At 38.8% G+C, this 20,184-nt stretch overlaps 1 protein-coding gene across 1 annotated transcript; it reads right to left on the bottom strand.

Moving 5' to 3' along the window:
* Positions 1 to 3,156: 3,156 nt before the first annotated feature.
* LOC140361381 (protein lin-28 homolog A-like) lies at positions 3,157 to 19,458 on the bottom strand. The gene is made up of 4 exons (XM_072447092.1): positions 19,371 to 19,458; positions 17,210 to 17,370; positions 8,989 to 9,167; positions 3,157 to 3,375 (listed from the first exon to the last, which is right to left on the bottom strand). The coding sequence occupies exons 1-4, from the start codon at positions 19,378 to 19,380 to the stop codon at positions 3,159 to 3,161; spliced, it is 567 nt and encodes a 188-aa protein (XP_072303193.1). The 5' UTR covers positions 19,381 to 19,458; the 3' UTR covers positions 3,157 to 3,158.
* Between the last annotated feature and the right edge of the window lie 726 nt (positions 19,459 to 20,184).

Genomic DNA, 20,184 nt, shown 5'->3' with positions numbered 1-20,184 from the left:
AACCTGAGCATAGAGCGCAGTGTCTACCATTATAAGGCATGCCCTCCAATCAGAAACGTTTCACAATGCATCTTTAACAATCAAATTTACCAACCAAAAAGAAAGTGGTTTACATAGATGGCCAAATCTGCTAACCACAATTCTTCTTAAAGCAGGTTGTTCTAAAGCAGGACAAAAAAATATATTTTTGCAGAAATTGCAGTTCATGGTAAAAATCCAAAAAGACAGTATTTGGGTTCTTAGCTTATAGTGCTGTTCATGTCAAGCCCTGCTAACAATGAAACTGTGCCAACATGTTCAAGCTACAGCCCACACTAGCATTAATGCAAAGCTTCAACAGTTTTCCCCTGAGTCCATCTAAAGACATTCATACAGCTAAGTCTATTATTACTAGTTCCATAAAAGCAAGGCATTAAATGGAGCTGTACCCAATTTCTTTTTGTCCAACAAAGTAAAATCTTTTTCACACCAGCACAGATGTAGTGCATAAGGGGCTCTTTGGGTCAAAATGAGACAGCTGTGTGCCGTTTTGTGTCCAATTATAGAACGTTTCATTCGCTGCTCCTTTAGCATGCTAATGTCTGTTAGCATGGTGGCTAACTCTGCTCTGGGCTCTGAATGTTGTGAAAAGCACTTATAAACTCATCATGGTGAATAATTAAGATGTTCGGAAGTCATTAGGTAATAACACTGCAAAAAAAAAAAACTATTCCTGTTATGGTTGGAAAAAGAATCAGGTACAGCACCTTTAAATCCTCACAATGCTCCATAATAATCCATATAATCTCAGCAGAATATTTGTAAGACATACCAGTCTTTCCGATCAACACTTGGCTTCTTTTTTTTTTTTTTTTCTTAATTCATACAAACTACAGTATAACCTGTTCATATTCGGAACAACCCCAAATTCTGTGGATGTGTGGAAAACATTCATTTGTGGCAGAAGAACCTCTGCCTTACAATCATTACAGGTCGTGCATACAAAATGACTACATACAGTATCTGGTAGGTATTACTTCCCTATAGAAAGCTCCTTGGTAGGTTTTAAGGTACTCGTGTTTGTAATGTTTTCAGTAAGCTCCCTGCACTGAGGCACCTGGCACTTGTGTCGCGACGTTCACTCCGCATCTGAATCTTTTATAGCGGACATTGATTCAGGAGTGAGATCATTTACATTCAATCAAAAAGAATAATAAAACAATCCAGATTTTTCTTTTTCATATTTGGTTTGTACTGCTGTTCAGTACGACGTCCATCTGTGATCATTTATAAGCCTCTTTTACACACCTTTCCTGCATCAAATCAAGGCACAAAAGACAAGATAGCCCCGTTCTGCTCTCGAAATGTTGTCATTCTTATATTGATTGTTGTGACTACAGTAAATCCTGAGATTTTAAGATTATTTAAAGGACACATACTAAGCAAGCTTGCAAACATCTTCTTACATTGTTCCCTCATCGAAAATATACCTGGAGTTATATTTAGCTTCATTCACGCTTGTTTGATGAATTCTGTTGAGTAAATCCTCACTTTGAGCGTAAAAAAAACACTCTTTTCCCTTTTTGTGACATCATAAGTGGAGCTCTGCGATCTTCTGCGCCGTTTCTAAGTCCATAAATCATCACCAGACTCGTTCGGACCATTTCAGCCTCAAATTGTGTTCATTACAACTGCGCGACTGCATTAGCATGTCGGGCAAGCTAGGTTTGTTTATCCCTCGTAAGCTATTCCCTCTGCAGCCAGTAGATGGAAGTCTAACTGAATTCCTGATGTGGGAAACACCTGAATGATGTAATTCAGGTTCATTCAAGTTCTAAAAGTATTCAAAAACATGTTTAAATGCAAATAACAATACAAATAATGCAGAATGTGTCCTTTAAAACTTTAACTGGTAGAATTCGGTCAGTTCTGCCGTAACGATACACCGCGAGCTCTGCAGTTAAACACGAGTGTCATTACATTAGGCTACGAGCGTCAGCGGATACTCTTGGTGCTACATGCTGCTGTGCTGGACGGCTTAGACAGGTTGAGGTCATCACTTACAGACTGAGGTGATACTCGGAGAAAGCACACACAGTTCGACGGGCTACGCTTCCCTTTGGTCCACGATTGTTTCGCTCAAACGCTCAGACTTGTCAGAAGCTTAAACCCTACAATAGAACATAAAGGAGCATTGATATGTCTTAGGATACAGTCGCGTTGCTGCTACAGTCGGTACGAACGAGTGGTGAAGCTGCTGTGGAGGGCTGGAGGTCAGAGGTCACAGAGAGGAAGAGTCTGTACCAGGAAGTGTGGCTCCTGTCTTTTTCCCAGTTGTAATGATCTTACCTTCTCCTGCCGCTTTTGCATCTATGATCATATCCCATTAATAATCAGCAAACCCATAGTGCTTTCCAGATCCTGGTCTAACTATTAAAACTTTTTTTTTTTACCTAGAGCCTTTCAGCATCCTCTTTCAGTTCAGAATGTAAAGGAAGAAATTGGACCAAATAAAAATTAAAAGCTGTAATGATTGAATTGTAATAAGAACAAATAAAAGGTCTTATTTCTCCCTTTGTATTGATTGATCAAAATGTTTTGCCATATTGTCCAGTCTTAAATCCTTCATTCTCTACACAAGAGGGCTGTGGCCTCTAGACTTATGACAAAATTAGGGGTCAAACTAAATATCTCCAACACTACATCTGTTTCAATAACAGCTATATTAGATTTTTGTGAAAAATAAAGCTTTATCAACATTTTGTTGCAAATTAAAATTCATCAGAATTGCACTAGGACTAGACTAGTAATGATGGGGTCTGAATCAGGACTATCCCAGAATTAAACTAGGATGGAACCAGAATTTACTAACTAACTATTTTTAATGTAAATTTAAATCTGTTTGTCTGCTAGGCCTGGAGTTGAATAGGCCTGTGCTACATACACTAGCCACAGCTGCCCTAGAACAGACTGATGGAAGCATGGCTGTCAATCTGAGCAAACTCTCCATGTTGGAACCAAAAGTTTTGATTTGATATGAAATGGTTGGTCACAAAGTATTATTTCTGAGAATTCCTTAATAGAAATGGAGAGATCATTCCAATTGGGAAACAGCCTCGAGCCCTCCACAGTTTAGTCCACTCCTGTCCACTGTCCACTCGTAAAGGTCAAAGCGTCAGTCAGTGGGTCATCTCAGTGTCTGTGCCTTGGCTTGACTCGGGCTCCGTCTCCATGGCGACGGCGTCTCCCTGCGTCTCCAGTGCGGCCCTCTGCTGTGCTTTGAGCGGACACGAGGCCACCATGTGCGACAGGCTCTGGCAGAAGTGGCACTTTTTGGGCTGTGGGGGCAGCTGACACTCCTTGGCGTGGTGACCTGGGCTGCCACAGTTGTAACATCTGCGAAAAACAAGAAGGTGCAGTTGGCTTGGAATATAGATTTACTTTGGATATAAATAAAAAGGGTAAACAAATAAATTAAATCAATGCATTACAGAAACAAGGCACAATTATTCTTTGCAACATAATGCAATGGGGAATGTAATATATCATACTCGTCAATGCTTTTGTTGGAATTCTGTAAACACACATCGACATTCAGATCTAATCATTGCATTATCTAAATATTCAGTATTTGGGGAGCCATGTAAATGTACACAGTGTGAAATATAAAAGCTTAAAACAACTACTTTGGAAGAGAGTCCAGATAAGCAAACATGGCATTGTTAGAAAGCAGAAAGGTACATTTATAGCAGTACCACACGAGGGCGCCATTCACCAGTTATTTCAGAGCCTTCTATGTGAGCAGCAGCTGTGAAGGACAAGCTCCATCAGTCACTTCTGATGGAACAGCTAAAGTCCACATGTTTGCACTTTTCACACACAAACCATTAAGCTAACGACACTCAAAGACAGGACGATAAAAGTATAATGTAGTTATATTTACACAAGGCAAACAGCATTTACTTTGAAGAGATTCATGGGTTTCTTCCTGATTTGACATGGTAAAGGTCCTACGTTGTCACAGCAAAAGGTTATGATATTTGAATTTGGGGGATGGTCCTCTCAAAATGCAAAATCAGGAAGGAATCTTTTGCCTGAAACCCCATGCATAATAAAGACACCTCAGAACGGATTGTAATTGGATACACAAAAACTGAAACCGTTACAAACTTGAACCTGCCTGCGACACATATATACATCTATAAAGTATATATACAGTGTAATCCAACATTTCCCTCTGGATTCAGTTTTATGAAAATATAATAACATTTATCCGTCACATTTTTATAGAATGTGTGAAAAATCCCCATTTTCAAACTGGCATTTCAGGTGCTAAAAATTAAAAAAAAAAAATCTGCATACATTTTATATTTTTGATTAGAGCAAGGATAAATCTTTATTATCAGCCAAAGAAACAATATCTATAATGTATACTGTTTTTGTAGTTGTTCTTATGAGTTTTTATTGTAATCTGACTCTACACAAAACTAAAAATGCTACAAACTTCAAATTTAAAAAGACAAATTTGAACTTTCCTAAAACACATACTGTATAAAAATGTACCCCTTTACATCCTGGCATCAGTTTTGGGCAAGAATAGCTCTTAAGATTCATCAGAGAAAGTATGAAAAAATTGTTTTTATAGCTATGGAGACAATATAAACCACATTTAGCATCTGTTATTGTGGTAAAAGGCTATTTTTATTGCTGTTAAATCTATCGCCGCTCGATGTGTACTTACACTAACAATTGTGCGCAAAGTGAAATCCTATTGTGGATTCATGAAGCCTTCAGAGGTCACAGAAGCAGGAGGAACAGGCGGCACAAACCATTGATTTTATGGACGAGCTAGTTGGCTTTAGGCCCGAGAGGAAACGCATCGCTTTTTTGATTTGTGTGTGAAAAAAGGAGCTTGCAATTCACTAAACATCAGTGACGAGCCAGAACAGTTTTAGTGTTGCGCCAAGAGCACAGCTGGCTGGAAATTTGGAAAGAACTAAAAACTAAATCAAATCCTTACAATATTGTAACCATTTTAACGCGCCACTGCTCACTGTTAACATATTGTGTGAAGAAAACATAGAAAAATAGCATAATTCATGATCTGAAAATGCAATAGTAGCAATAATAAGTAAGACTTTATCCATCAGACAGATATTACTGATTAAGATCCAGGGGCCATATTTTGCCCCGGGAGGTAGCGTTAATGTGGGCGCAGCAGAGCTCATTTAGTCACCTTGCAGCCGGCCTAATTGATGAGAGAGCGCAGGGGCTAAGGCCAAAAAACAAATTGTGGGTTTCCGGTAACCCGACCTTAAACATTTAATCGCATATTTACTGGCCGTACGTTTCGAGAATGTCAAATTGTGAGAGAGAATCCAAAAGCTGCAGGGAAAAGAAAAATCTGTGGAGATCATAAGATATGAAAATCGCTTGATGTCCGTTATGTCCGTCCAGTCCTTGGTCATTGGAGATGACCACGTCATCAGCGTTTTTTGTGATGGCCCTTTTTCCTGCCTCCAAAAAGGACATTCCAAAAGTGGATACCAGTTTTGAGAACCAAAATAAATAGTCCTAAAGTTCAGAGGGATGGCAATGTCAAAAACAAAACTTTGTGAACTTCAGTCCAATATTTTGAAGCGACAGGACAGTCCCAAAACATGTGGTAGTGGTTTGGCTGAATGACCACAGTGTCATGCATTTAAACTTCTCCATCTTACATTCATTAAGTTACAGGTGTTTGAGTTGCAAAGTAATACCAAATACATGCAATTTTCTATGAGCAGGGTCGCCTCTCCCAAGATCTGACCTGTGTGACCAAAGGGCCAGTGTGACCAAAGGGCCAGTATGACCAAAGGGCCAGTGTGACCAAAGGGCCAGTGTGACCAAAGGGCCAGTGTCACTGGAGTCTGTTCATTGTACTGTTCATAGCAGATTATGTCTTCTTTCATAACTCATCAGAAATATCTATGTCAACATTTTGTTTACAATCACATTTTTAAAAGATTAAACATATTTTTTATTTTGTGGTGGACTTCCAAAGTCATAGAGGGTCAAAGAAATGTTGCAATCAATGACGATTTGGCTTGTGATATGTGAATAGTTAGGAGGTAATACATACCTCTATTAAATAATATAACTTGAGGGTTGAGTGTTTGAATTCATTCTTGAGCAAATCATTTTACAATAGTCCCAAATCACTCCCAGTCCAAGGGCTTTAAGTACATCATGTTCTATCGGCTCAACCATCATAGCTCTGATCTGCATTTTCAGGGTGAAGTAGAAAACGTTAAACCCCAAAAACCTAATCCTCAAATGCCCTGACTGATGAAACCTCTCTGATGTCCTCTGGCCTGTCCTCTGGCCTGTCCTCTGGCCTGTCCTCTAGCCCCTCCCCCATGGTCCCTCCCCCTGCACAGTGGTCAGCAATGGTCAGTATCGATCAGCACAGAAAGGTAGCGCTCCCTTTGTTTGACCACTATGCTGTGTGACCTCTGAACTCTGACCTCTCCCTCACCTCATTTATACACCGCGCCCTGCTGTTACCATGGCAGCGCTGACCTCTCACCCCGGGCAGCCGCATGCATCTGGTATCAATTAGATGGATAGGATCTCTCCACTTCTGCTTTCAATACAACGTTTAGGACGAGTACAAAAGTACAAAAGCTGCTGCTGAACCAGGTTTGACTAAACACTCATTCTCTGATCATTTTCAAATGTTCACATCCTACACACAACCAAAATCACATTGTAATAGATTTTATATCCAGTATTCTTGTGATATTAAATATATCAAAATTAATATTCTAAAAGCTTTTATCAAAATCAGATTTGGATGTTGGAAGTGTCAACACAAAAAAGCATAAACCGGACAAAATAGTTAATACGTTTTATCTTGTGGTGTTGAGCCTTTCCCTTTGTATTCCCTTAAAAATCACATTTACATTTCTTTTTGAATACACACTTCATTAACCTCAAAAAAGTGTCCTTACGGGCAAACTGTTTACATAGTTAGTTTACAGAATTTCTTGTGGCTTTCTATATTCATGACATCACACAAGGATATTCCATAAATGTTAATTCACAAAGACTCACACTGAGAAGTAAAAGATCTTAATGTCCGCTCTAATTTAGGGATGTGTGATATTGACAAAAAATAAATAAATCTAAAAAGTGCCAGTAAATGTCTTTTTGAGGTTCAAGTTTTGCATAAAACATGAATGGACCATAATGTGAAGCACAAAAGGGCAGAGTTATCACTTTAATCCCTTGTTTGTGAGATGACACCACACATTTCTGTTTCTTTTAGGTCATTTTAATCGTGGTAATTATAGACGATAATTTCTGATATCCCCAAAACAGCATTTGCGATGAAAAACATTTCTGATAAATGTTCCACCTCTGCTCTTCCTCCACACTCCACACAAGGGGAGGGGCTGCTTGTTTAACTGCCAAGCCAAGAAAACAAACCACATATTGATCTATTGATTGGACCCAATGCTCCGTCAGAAATGCTAATGAATAGTCAATGTTAAAACTGCTGCGAACTTTCAAAGTGACTAAATACTCATATATCTCATTCTGTTTTTAGTTTTCAACAGCTTCTAAAACTATTGCAAGTGTGAGTTCTAAAATGTCACAAAGCCACTTTTCTAAACTAAAAACATGTAAATGACAATCTGCTGTTGGCTACAGTGAAATGTAATCATGAAGAGGCGGGGTACATTTGATTTACAATGGCCACGAGGAAATGAGACTCAAATTTGGGCCAAAAAAATCGTCCATTACGCCTTTAAGCACTGATTATTTATGTCAATATTGGTCCTATAAATACAGAATGAAAACTAAAACAGTGTTTAAAGTGTTCTGTCAGAATATGTCCACTCAAAGTCTCGATATGGAGGAGTCTTTTAACTACAGCAGCAAAGATACTCAACAGAACCCTTGAACCCACACCCGGGGCAAATGTAAAGACGGAGGATATATTTGTTCTTCACACGTGCACAAAGTCTCGTTCCATCTCTAATCAACACATCACGTGAAATGACCAAGAAATATTCAACAACCATCTTTTCAAGGATATTTTAGATTATGTAGTTAATCCACCTACAATTACACTACACTACACTGCAATATATTTTCAAGATGTGGTCTTTGGCTACACTCCATTGAATCAGTACTTAGTTTTTAATTTTAATTTTGACCCTATAGTGGTGAATACATAATGAATGAACACAAACTGAATATATGATGGCAAAGGATCCTGAAGATGTGAGACAGGCTTCTACTCTGACAATGTTCAAATCTAAACTAAAAACTGTTTTGTTTCTGTTCATATGACTGAAAGGATTTTTCTTTGCACTCTTCTCTTTTATGTCTTAAATTGTTTTGTGCTGTAATTTCTTTGTGATTTTAATGCATTTTTCCTGCTGTGTGAAGCACTTTGAATTGCCTTGTGTATGAAATGTGCTCTACAAATAAACTTGCCTTCCCTTACAAGGTTAAGAGGGTTTTAGGGGTCCTCCCCCAGGAAATTGTGTACATAACATATGCAATTTCCAATCAGGTAATCAATCAATTTTAGATCAAGTAATATGGTTTATATAAATATGGGTACAATTCATGTTAAATAGATTTAATTTAATCCATGCTTTGGTTGAGATGACACTAGAAACTGCATCTATGACTTATTGTAATTGGCAGCCCAAAGTCCTTTGGCCAGATCTCTGGAAATAGAAAATTTCTCTTTTCACCCAGGACATGTGGGAAACCTGCCCAAGCCACAATCTACGGGCTTTACAAGATACCTAAATGTTTTTTTTGTTTGTTTTGTTTTTATAAAGATAACATCCATTTCAGACTTCTTTCACAGCTTAAAATTATTTAGAATTTACAATAAGCACAAGTAAATGAACAACAAAGAAAAGAACTTTGTCAGGAAAGCAGTGAAACAATCCTTTCAGCTGAGGAGTCAGTCAAAAGGTTAAGTCAGTTGAGTGCTTGTTGTACCTGTCAGTCTTGGACCGTCGTTTCTGGCTGCCCTTGGACCTGCGGTCACTCCCCAGGCAGGACGCTCCCTCCGGCCCGGTCACCCTCAGCGACTCCAGGCCTTTAGATGACCTTTTGAATGTGAACTCCACTGGCTCTCCTTCTCGCAGGCTACGAAAGCCCTCCATGTGCAGTTTGCTCTGGAACAGGACAAACAAAGGATAAAAAAAACAGTTTAGGTTTATCTTGACATGGTATTATGAAAAAAATTGAAAAAATCCATTCAGACATGATTTTGTGGTCCTCCACTGAAGGTACACACATTTTCCCACTCCATGTGCGTCAAAACAAGATTACCTTCTCTTTCCCATTTGTTTTGAATGTATTTAGTAGAGTAGCTGTCCATCTTAACAATGCATTCATACAATTTAATTATAATGGGCATTACTTTGTTTCATTTCTTAGTTATTATGACTCCTTAATTATAAAAAAAAGTCTGGTTTCTCAAAGCCAAAGGATTATTTCAACATATCAAAGCTTTTAATGTGATTATTTTTTATTTATTTATTTTTTATTTCCCAGGACAGTGCACATTATTTCTGTAAATATGCCAGAATTAGCCAAAATTATATTTTACATCTGTAGTCCAATGAAAGCTGTAACAGACAGGGAATTTAAAAAACAAGCATTTTACATAGAAATTAGAAATATTTACACAATTTACATTATAACACACGGACACACTTTTATCTTTTACAATCTGGTGAAAAACCTTTATACCTTTTGAAATCTAGACCCTAAATCTCATGTCAGTTCTATTTGGTACTAAACCTTGGTCATAAGCCAACCAGTTTAAGATTTTAACATCTTTGTTAAGTTTGTATGTTTGAATTAGCTCATTCCATGTTGTAAGTATTCTTAACTTCCTCCAAATGGCTCAACAGTTTGTCATCTCCCAGAAAGGCCTGTACAGGAACCCCCGGCACATTGAGCTTCATATTCTGGGTCACAACAGTACAACAAAGCTCTGGGTTGAGCTGAAATATGTAATTTTTCAGACAAAGAAAACGTAATAATTTTTCAGACCATTTTTATAGTTTCAATCCTTTGACTTAAATGGGATCAGTCCATTTTGCGCGATGGTCTTTATAGTGGAGAAAATAAGAGTATCGTTTTGCTCTAATATTGCTGACCATGAATCGCTTCAGATTTTTTATATAATTGGGCCATTGGTTCCAAGTACAAAGCGACAAAGCACAGCCCTGCCTCACCCCTCATAAGGGCTTTGATCTATTGTTTTGTTATGTGGTTCATTAAATGTAAAGATGGTCATATGTTATCTTGTGTTCGTCGTTTGGTAATAAATCCTGTCTGATCATTGTGAATTAAAATTGGTAGTATTTTTTCCATTTTTATTTTTTTTTACATTTTACATGAGGTGTATATACAATAGTTTAAATTCGGAATTGACATTGGTCTGTGTGAGGCACAGTCAGGATGATCCCTCCCCTCTTTAGATATTAAGGATTTGATGGCTTCCTTCAAACTCGGAGGGTTCTGAGCTTTTTTAAGGGCCCAGTTAAAAGATAAAATCAAAAGGAGTAAGAGCGTCTATTAAAGTTTTATACCACTCTGAGGTGAACCCGTCACCCCCCCAGATTCATTGTTTTTAGTCTTTTAATTGCACAATTTCAGCAGCATCTATTTTTTTGTTTTACTCTTTGGTCATGGCGGGTAAATTGAGAGTATCCAGAAAATATTTTCTTCTTCTTCGTTTCCTAATATTTTTGGTGAAAACGTTTCTGTAGAAGGATTCAAATGAGGATTGTATTTGACCTTGTTTGGTTAAAATTACATTATTCTGCCTCATCTCATGTTTTGAAAATTGTTCTCTCTGCCCATTGTTTTCCAAGCTAATATTTTGTTCTGAATTTTGAACCACTTTCATAATATCTTTGCTTGGTGAAGAGTTGTTTTTTTTATTATTATTATTTTTTTTTTATTATTGTTATTTCTTATGGAGGGTTTGTCATTAATTCCACTTCTTATCTTTTTATATCCTGTAGCATTTGAGGATCCATGTGTTCTGCATGTGTAGCTTCCAACAGCTTTAATTTGCCCCTCGTTTATATATTTTTTATGTAACATTTTCACCTGGGTATTACTATTTACAAACTAAAGTTACCAGTTGAAAGGGAAAAGAGGAGAGAATGTCAAGAAGTGACAGTATTCATGTTTTTCTAATGATCTAAATTGTACCTGAATTATACTTTTTAACCATAAAGTAAATTTCTAGAATTCACAAAAAGACATTTAGTATTTCCCGGAGTCAAAAGCGAGCAAGACCAGAAGCTTCTCAGGATTCGCCTTGGGCCTCTTAAACTGGCCGGTATGGTTCACTTTTGGATTGTTCTGATCTGCTGCAAAACCAATAAGTACAAACATGGCTGAGGCGCAAAGAAACACAGCACCAGGACTTGTGAAGAGAAAGCATCAACTGCCACTGTAACAATAACAGTTTGTGCAATTAAATGAAGCGAATTCAGATTGCTGACCACTATTCTAATCTAAAAGGTCAAATCCAGTATGGTCACCGTTTTTATTGGACTAATATGTGTATAAAATGACCAGTGAAGCCTTTTAAGACCCTCGTTGCACTGGTCTCTGTGGTTTCCTGTTCACTTCCTGTATTTGATGGTTGTATTAACCTAATGCAGATCCAGACAGTCCTGTGGTCTGAAATGATCCTACCCAGACTCAAGATGGACTGCTTTTAAAGAAGGGCAGTGGTGAAAGGGTGGAGATGAACACTAGAAGGAAAAAACTACACTTTAATAGCAGACGTAATGGTGTTCACTTTGGCATTAAGTTGTGGTCATGGTTTGAAGTTTAAACATTAGACTAGACTTGTTGCTCTTCTGAAGCCTGGTCCTGGTGCTGCTGGTGGTGCTGGTGGTGCTGCTGCTCTTATAGCTTTAAATCTGTGCTTGAGTTTAATATGAAGTTATCCAGCACTAAGTTCCTATACAGCCATATTTCGACTGGTTCCCTTTGGAGAGGATCAGGACTGTCCGAAAGCATCTCCGCTGTCTTAAGTCCATTTAACCGATCCAAAACGACCCTTGTGCGGTGGGTAGTAGCTTCCAAAGTCTGGCTTGATGCAGATCAGTACTGTCGTACTCCCAGTGATGGTAATTTATATGTTGAACCGAAAACCCGTCAAGACCCAAACTATTATATTTCCAGCGCATAATGCATCTAACATCAGTCAAACTCAATGCATTACATAAAGATATGTTAAAACGAGGCATTGAGGCTTTGGAAGGGAAGTTAAATAAACACAGAAAAAGTACGATTTTGATTCTATTTATTAAGAAAACCGTAATTATTTTTGAGTGACATTAGCTTCTCAAGTAGCAGAGCTCAGCCTCTGGATACATAGCTATGGAAATGCATTCACCATGAAAAGAACCGTTCCAAACTACTCTTAAGAGAACCAGCCTGGAAGATCAGGGCCATTCGAAACAGGGCTTATGTGACTGGATTTTACACTTGACCCACAAGAAACTAACTAAACAGCTTTTTCCCAGTCTTTTCTGGATTTACAATGTCTCCAGAACAGAGAAACCGGAGACGTAACGCCTCAGTGAGGAGGGAGGACAGGTCAGTTTAAGGAGCACAAGGAGAGCTGAATGAAGAGGAAGAAACCCTCTTAACCTTTTACAAAGAGACCAGAACCACAAAGCACTTATACCGCTTAATTCCACAGGACTCCAGTCTGTGAGGTCAAGGAGGAAAGAGTGTTTTCACATTAGGCTAGGCAAAATAATATGTCTGTTTGCCGTAACCCGACTGACCCGCTATGAAACTAGCCGACTGAAAAAAAAAATATCAGCATTTTGTTGAAAAAAGGTCAAAATCTTTTATTTTGCAATTATTTCGCCGACTCACCTACCGGTCTTTCCTAAACCACCGTGTCTAATATTTTAATCACGCTGGTAAACCAGACTTTCATCTCAAAGGACTGATTGCGCGCTGCGCATCTTCATTTTCAGGCCTCCACATGCGTCTATAATAAAACAGACCGCGCATAGGAATCAATATATTACTTTTAACAAGTTGCTTCGGCTTTATCAGCGCCATTGACATGTCCATAGTAATGTCAACCTCTGTCAGGGTGTGAAATTTGACTAACGCAAATGCATTCTGGGGTTGACACACCCCCAGCAGCGTCATCACAACAAACATGGCAGCGCCCGTGTCCCCCGCATGTTCCCCCCGCTCGCCTTCGCTACCAAAATAAAGGATAGCGGCGTACAAAAGGTCGATTGAAATATCTTAAAATCGTGAGATTTAGTCTCCCGATCGGGTCGATAGAGACGTTTTCCGTCATTGACTGTTGAAGCCTGACCCCTGGTGGTCACTCCGACTCAAAAAATGACAAAATTTGGATCTCTTTTTTTGCCTTCAAAGTAAAAAAAATAAGAATTTGCCTCGGGTTACAGCAAACAGACAATTTATTTGGGGTAGCCTTAGGATGGAATGATTGCTTTTGCAGGGGTCATGTAGAATAGATTATAGATATGCTTATTGTGTAATTGAACACTTTTTTACCTGAGGAGATGAACATCAAGGGCCATGTTTTTCCCCAGGAAGTAGCGCTGACGTGAGCCTTTTCCAGGGGGCGGGGCCAGGGCGATATTTTGCTACCTTCCCAACCTTAACGATGGTGTAAAGAGGCTGGACTTGGCCACTGGAGGCTGGAGTGGGATGGTGCCAGTCCATATATGGTGATATATGGTGTTTGAACCAATGACTGAGAACTGTGGCATTCAAAAGCACCTCCTGTGGGAGATGTTTGTCATGCCTCAGATACAGGCAATGAAAGAAGTCAGCAATAAAATGGTTTAATTTTCAATGTGTTCCCAAAATATAAAAATAAAACAATGTTTTAATTCACCTTTATTTGTTTTTGCGCAACGCAGACAGCTCGCCTTCATCCCCATATTGCCCGGACTAAACGCGAACTAAGAACGTGCACACATCATTGCTTATAAACTGGACTTGTGATCCATAAACAAGGGCAACAGCAGCAGAGCCACGGGAGCGGGTGGTCCTGAAGCTCACACCCCCTGGCGGCTGCAATGACCAAGGCCAATTCATACTTCATAAGAAGTTTGTGCACCTCAGTCTTTGTCGGTCAGTTCTCACAGTCTTTGTTGGTCAGTTCTCACAGTCTTTGTCGGTCAGTTCTCACAGTCTTTGTCGGTCAGTTCTCACAGTCTTTGTCGGTCAGTTCTCACAGTCTTTGTCGGTCAGTTCTCACAGTCTTTGTTGGTCAGTTCTCACAGTCTTTGTCGGTCAGTTCTCACAGTCTTTGTTGGTCAGTTCTCACAGTCTTTGTTGGTCAGTTCTCACAGCTGGTTCTTTCTTTGGCAGGGCTGTCGTCAACTAGGCTCTGATTGGCTAAACTATTGGTTGTCAAACTTGCACTTAAACACCATCTTATTCTCAAAACTGTTAATGCTGAAAGTATTTTTTAAGTGAAGAGACCAGCCACAGCTCCATGCACATGCGCTCGCTTTGTTTATTTGAGTGGGAGAAAAAATTTAACCATGTAAAATTGGACTGTATTCATTATTCTTTAACTTATCATTTGTGTCATTTATGCCCATAAAGGTTGTTTCGTTATAATTATCTCGTCCATGTGGGGAGAGTAACATGACTTCAGTGCACTAGTTTTGAAGTGTGTTATGATTCTGGCCATTCACAGAATGCATCAGACCACGCCCTCAACTTGCTTTACTCCACCTCATGTTTTGGCATAATCACACCTCTAGTTTAGAATTCCATGTCCTGCGCTGCCATCATTTGCACCGACTGCAAGATGTGATGAAATGAGCTCCGCTGCCCCCACGTTAACATTACCTCCGGGGGCAAAATACGGCCCCAAATGCAAAGTCTTACATCCAGAAAAAGTTAGGTCTGTAAATGAACACAGCCAGTGCAGTTCAAGGTGTAAAGCTCAGTCTTTTCACAGCTCTCCACCAGCTCCCTCACACACCACGAACATACTAGGCAAAGTGTCTCTGCTCCTGACCCTACAATGTGAAGGACGGGTCAAATACAGAGGACTCAAATACAAATACAGAGACTATAGTCTAATGCAGACTTGGGCATTTGTGGCCCCAGGGGCCAGATGTGGCCCTCTGCCCGTTTTAATTCGGCCCCCCCCCCTCAAGATTTTACTTTCTATTCTTTAACTGTCTTAGCTATGTAATTGCATGTAACTATGTGTCTGCACTTGTGCCCTTAATCGATTCAATAGCCTATATTTTACAAAAAAGTGCTTATAATGATAAGAATTTGTAACACCAATTAACGCAGTCTGGCCCTCCACCACTTAACTCGATTCGAATATGGCCCTGAGAGGAAAAATAATTGCCCACCCCTGGTTTAATGTATCAAATACTGAATCATATAAACCAGAGATCATGATGTTTAATACTGTTTAATTCAATATAATAATGTTTCTTAGATACAAAATAAATACTGTTTACAGCATTTGAAACAAGGAGATCTTGTGAAATATATGAAATCACGTCCTACAAAATAAACTACTAACATATATACATTGTACCTGTAAATAAGAGTGTTCTATTTTGTTTTTATTCGGTTTACTTACCTGCTAATAGTATTACCTAGTCTTGTGCTAGCTATTTTTACTTTATTTTACTTTTATTTTATTCTATTTTCATTATTTTATTATCTTATTTTTATCTTTATCTTTTTATTTTTACTTATCTATTTTATTTTATTTCCCCCCTCCATTCCCTGTTAAGATAGGAGAGGAGTTTTTGTTAATTAGAGTTTTTTGTTTTTGTTCATAAGAGTTCTATTAAGAGTGTGTTTTGAAACTTCCTATAATCTGTCCTTTCCTCCTGTTCTACTGCATTGTAACAACGAAATTTCCCCTTGTGTGGATATTAAAGGATTATTTTATCTTATCTTATCTTACATTGCCCCGAAAATTAGACCGGGCATTTCCGAGGACACGTGAACGCAACACGAACGCAGCGGCCAATCAGATATCCGCTTTCATCAATATTACATCACGGAGACCGCTCGGCCAATGAGAAGCGTGTCTGTCAAAACGAAACTTGAGCGATGAAAATGCCCTGAATATGGCCAAATTACTAGTTAAATCTTGATTTTTTAGGAGGAGGGGTACGGCGGGCCCCCTCCTATTTCAAACCGCGGGCCCGCCGGAGATTCAACTGCTTGCGGGTCCCGGGCCCACGTCTATTTCGCAGCCTGCTGTATATATTTGTATTCATGACTACACACTTAAATAGTTATGTTTTTGGTTTGATAAAAGTTCAATATTATGTGCTAAATTGGCTGCCTTACCTTTCACTGGATTGTAAATCCAGAGGTGGTAGTTCTCAGTTACATCTACTCAGTCACATATACTTGAGTAACTTTTTAAAGAAATTGTACTTTTCAGTTTACATTTACTTCTACTTGAGTAATATTTTAATGGAAGTAACGTACTTGAGTAAAGGGTTGGTTACTCTTCTCACTGTGAGTAAGTTTAAAGGTTGAATTGACAATTTTTTTGGCCGAAATCTGAGTCTTATTTCCTCGTGGCGTGGACGGCCGATTAGTCCTGTCACGTATCGATCATAAAACGCACCTATCGCTCACCTGCAGCCGCGTGCGGTTTGTCCCCACTTTTCCGAGTGTCTAAGCGCATTGATCTATCATAATATAGTTCCCTCAGCGTACGGGACAAAATGAAGACGGAGCAAGACGGGCAATTTTTTAATTAAAAGTTACATAAAAATACTGATGTACCAGTTTAACAGTAAAAAGTCAACTATTTCGATTACTTTGAGAACAGTTTGTATCAATAATGACTTTGATAAAAAATCATGTTGATTTTATAAATGTTTATACATGTCTATATGATTATGGTTTGCTCATACCATGAGTGCTGTCATGACAGAGACAGAGACAGAGACACACACACACACAGACACACACACACACACACACACAGTGAAGAAATGTACTTTACTTTTCAGTTCAGTTCAAAAATTTAATACCTGCTCTCAAATATAGTCAAGTAAAAGTATCTGAACAATTGACTTGCTTTTACTGCACTTTTCAGTTATCTGCAAGGATGAGTGGACGTAACCCGAGTCCATAAGCGTGTGCTGTGTCTCGCGGTGGCTCTTACCTGGTGCACGAACACGTCCACGGGCGGCTCCACCGTGACTCCATCCCGGAGGTTCATGGAGAGGAAGCCGAAGCCCATGCGCACGTTGAACCACTTGCACACGCCGCTGCCCCGGGACACTTCGGCGGCCGCCTCCTCCTCCTCGCTTTGCGCACTGCCTCCTGCTCACAAACGGGACGAGCCTGTGACTGGACGTTCCCAGCGACGGCGGAGGCGGTGGTGAGGTGACACGCGAGCAACACTAGAGTTCCCAAACCCGGTGCGTCACCCACACCAAAAGCGGGCTGTGTTTTAAAAGCTTCTCAAGTTGCACTGGAATTAATGGTCTACTTCCCTTTTCAAGTATCCACAGGAGGAGGGTAAAATAAAAAAAAAATCCAGCTACAAAAAAAGAAAAGAAAACTGCCACAGAAAAAATAACAATGCAGGACAAAATCTGAACGCAAAGCCATTTTAAAAGGTGACATATTATGCTTTTTGTCAGTTATTTTGTATTGAACTACAACATAAGTAGATCGTCCTTTTACATTTTGTTCACTGTAAACCTCAATATTGATCTAAAACAGTTTAATAGTAGAAACAGGTCCATTGACTTCCTGTTCAAAACTGCAGAACTGATAAGCCCCGCCTCTTCATAGTGACATCACTGTAACAAGCAGCAGATTGTCATTTATATGTGTTGGCATCACTTTATAATAACTACACCTTGATTTGCCTTAACAAAGCATAAACAAAGACTTAATTCATAATGAACAAATAATTTATTAAGCTTGATTCAGGCTTAGTAACTACTTAACTAAGGTTAGGTGTTAGGGTTAAGGTTAGGAATAAGGGTTAGAGTATTAGTTAAGTGATCACTACGCCTGAATCATTCTTAATAAACTATTAGTTCTCTAGGAGTTAAGTCTTTGTTCATGCTTTACTAAGGCAGGAATAAGTGTAGTTATTATGAGGTGTTACCCATGTTTTTATTTTTAAAAAGTGGTTACTTGACATTTTGAAACATTAAAATACCAACTTTGATTAGGCTTAGTGTAAAAGCAAAATATGAGGCTACTTCCCCACCATAGTCTTTACACCATTACATGCAAATCATTTGGGCTGAAACAACTCATCAAAATAATTGTGACTAGAATGAAAATAATCATAATCAGACTCTAAAACACATGGAATGGAATTTGAAATTATTAAGCACATATATCATATAAAAGCATATCAAAAATAGGAACAGGCATAAAATGATGAATATCATTTGCTATTAACTGCTTAAATTGAAATGTGTTTAAAATGTTTGAATAAACCAAAAAAAATAGTCACATTTTAAAATTAGCTGTGATAGAAATGTTATGACAAACATTCACACTCAAAATCTGATCATTATGAGATCATCTGATTTCTTTCTGATCACAGTTAGTAAGCCACTGAGATAATCTTAAAGGTACATAATATCAGATTTTGGTGTAATGTAAACATAGCCACGGTTCATGCCTCTGGACACAAAAGGCACACATTTCACAGACTCACCCAAAGACAGTGGCATTGTTAAATTGGCCTAAACTATTTCTGTTATTCATAAATATTCTCCATCTCTTCAGTCACCGACCATATCATCCTTTAATTGGTTAAGAAATACACAATATATCTAAATGTAATAGAAATATAATCGTTAGATAAATCAACCAAAAAAAAAATAACCCAACTTAAAACATATTGCGATTAATCAACTAATCATGACTAGTCGACAGCAAAAAATAATAATCGTTATGTAATCTGGAATATATAGACTTTAAAAGACATGAAAAATAAAAAAATAAAAGACTTTCAGTGTCATTATTAAATCCAAAAGTCAAAACAGAATATACAATTTCTGGTTTCCAAATTCACAAGGAAATACTCTCTATCTAGGAGCCTTCAGTTAGCATCTTTCACCTGAATTTGGTTGATAATGTATTTTAAAAGTGTCAATGTACCATGGAAACAATCGTTTGACTAATAAAATAAAATAAAATAATTAAAAAATAATAATACAAAACAATAACAATAACAATAATAACAACAACAACAACAATAATAATAATAATAATAGTTGCAGCCGTAGCGTCAAACCAATGGAAGTATATGTCCAGACCCGCCCTCACACCACACGTTTACCGCTTCTTACCTTCTGCCATGACGAGTCCACTCCGCGGCCTCGTCCAGCAGAAGCAGCCCGGAAAAAGCTCACATCCAGCGGCGTAAACACATGCTCGTCGTCCTGGGCTCCTCCGCGCTCGTGTGTAGTGTTCGCTGTGGTCACTGTGGTGTTGTGCCGTCCCCGCTGCTCTCTGACCTCTGTCCCGGGCCTGCACGCACGCGCTCCCGCCCCCCTCTGACCGCTGCACCTTCGGGTCAACTCCACGTGATCCTCAATTGGAGATAAATCACACATGGTTTAATAATATAGGGAGCCGAACGCGGAGGGAGCGGCCAATCACAGGGCGAGGTGTGTTCTAAAGAAAAAAGGCCCTCTGGGAAATATACATCCGTGGCCCCGCCCACTGCGCGCGCGGACTTGTCACGAAGCAAAAAGAAGCTAAATGTTTAAGCACAGGCATAATATGTTTGGCACACACCAATGACCGACTACAGAAAAGTAAATTATAATGAGTTAAGAAGAAATAACTAGACACGTCTTTCTTTTTTTTTTAATTGTTAATATCTGTATTCTTTACCACATGCACCTGAATGGAAATTAATATGCCAATTTCTTACGCCAATCCATCTATTCCCGACTGTAGTTGGGATGTGGGCTTCTGGTGGTGCAACGCCTGTGGACTATCGGAGCTGATATGGATTTATTTCCAAATTAATTTCAGAATAAATATTGTATAGTCTATAAATTGTTCAATCCATGACTTTGTAGGATGTTCCGATTCACCGTGTTCCCCCAGACCAGTTCAGTTAGAAGTGCTTTTGCATGGTTCTTATCATCTTCA

The sequence above is a fragment of the Eucyclogobius newberryi genome, unplaced genomic scaffold (genome assembly GCF_026437365.1).
Source record: "Eucyclogobius newberryi isolate DKJ021-1_F unplaced genomic scaffold, fEucNew1.0.hap1 SCAF_16, whole genome shotgun sequence".
Classification (NCBI taxonomy): Eukaryota; Metazoa; Chordata; class Actinopteri; order Gobiiformes; family Gobiidae; genus Eucyclogobius; species Eucyclogobius newberryi.
Note: the sequence above shows the minus strand (reverse complement) of the source record. Positions and strands in the feature narration are given on the sequence as shown.

Bases quoted from the DNA above. Each gene is read 5' to 3' on its own strand.
- LOC140361381 (XM_072447092.1), bottom strand. The intron at 9,168-17,209 runs GTAAGAGCCACC...GTCCTGTTCCAG, and splicing joins TGGACGTGTTCGTGCACCAG to AGCAAACTGCACATGGAGGG. The intron at 3,376-8,988 runs GTACAACAAGCA...TGTTTTTCGCAG, and splicing joins CGACGGTCCAAGACTGACAG to ATGTTACAACTGTGGCAGCC.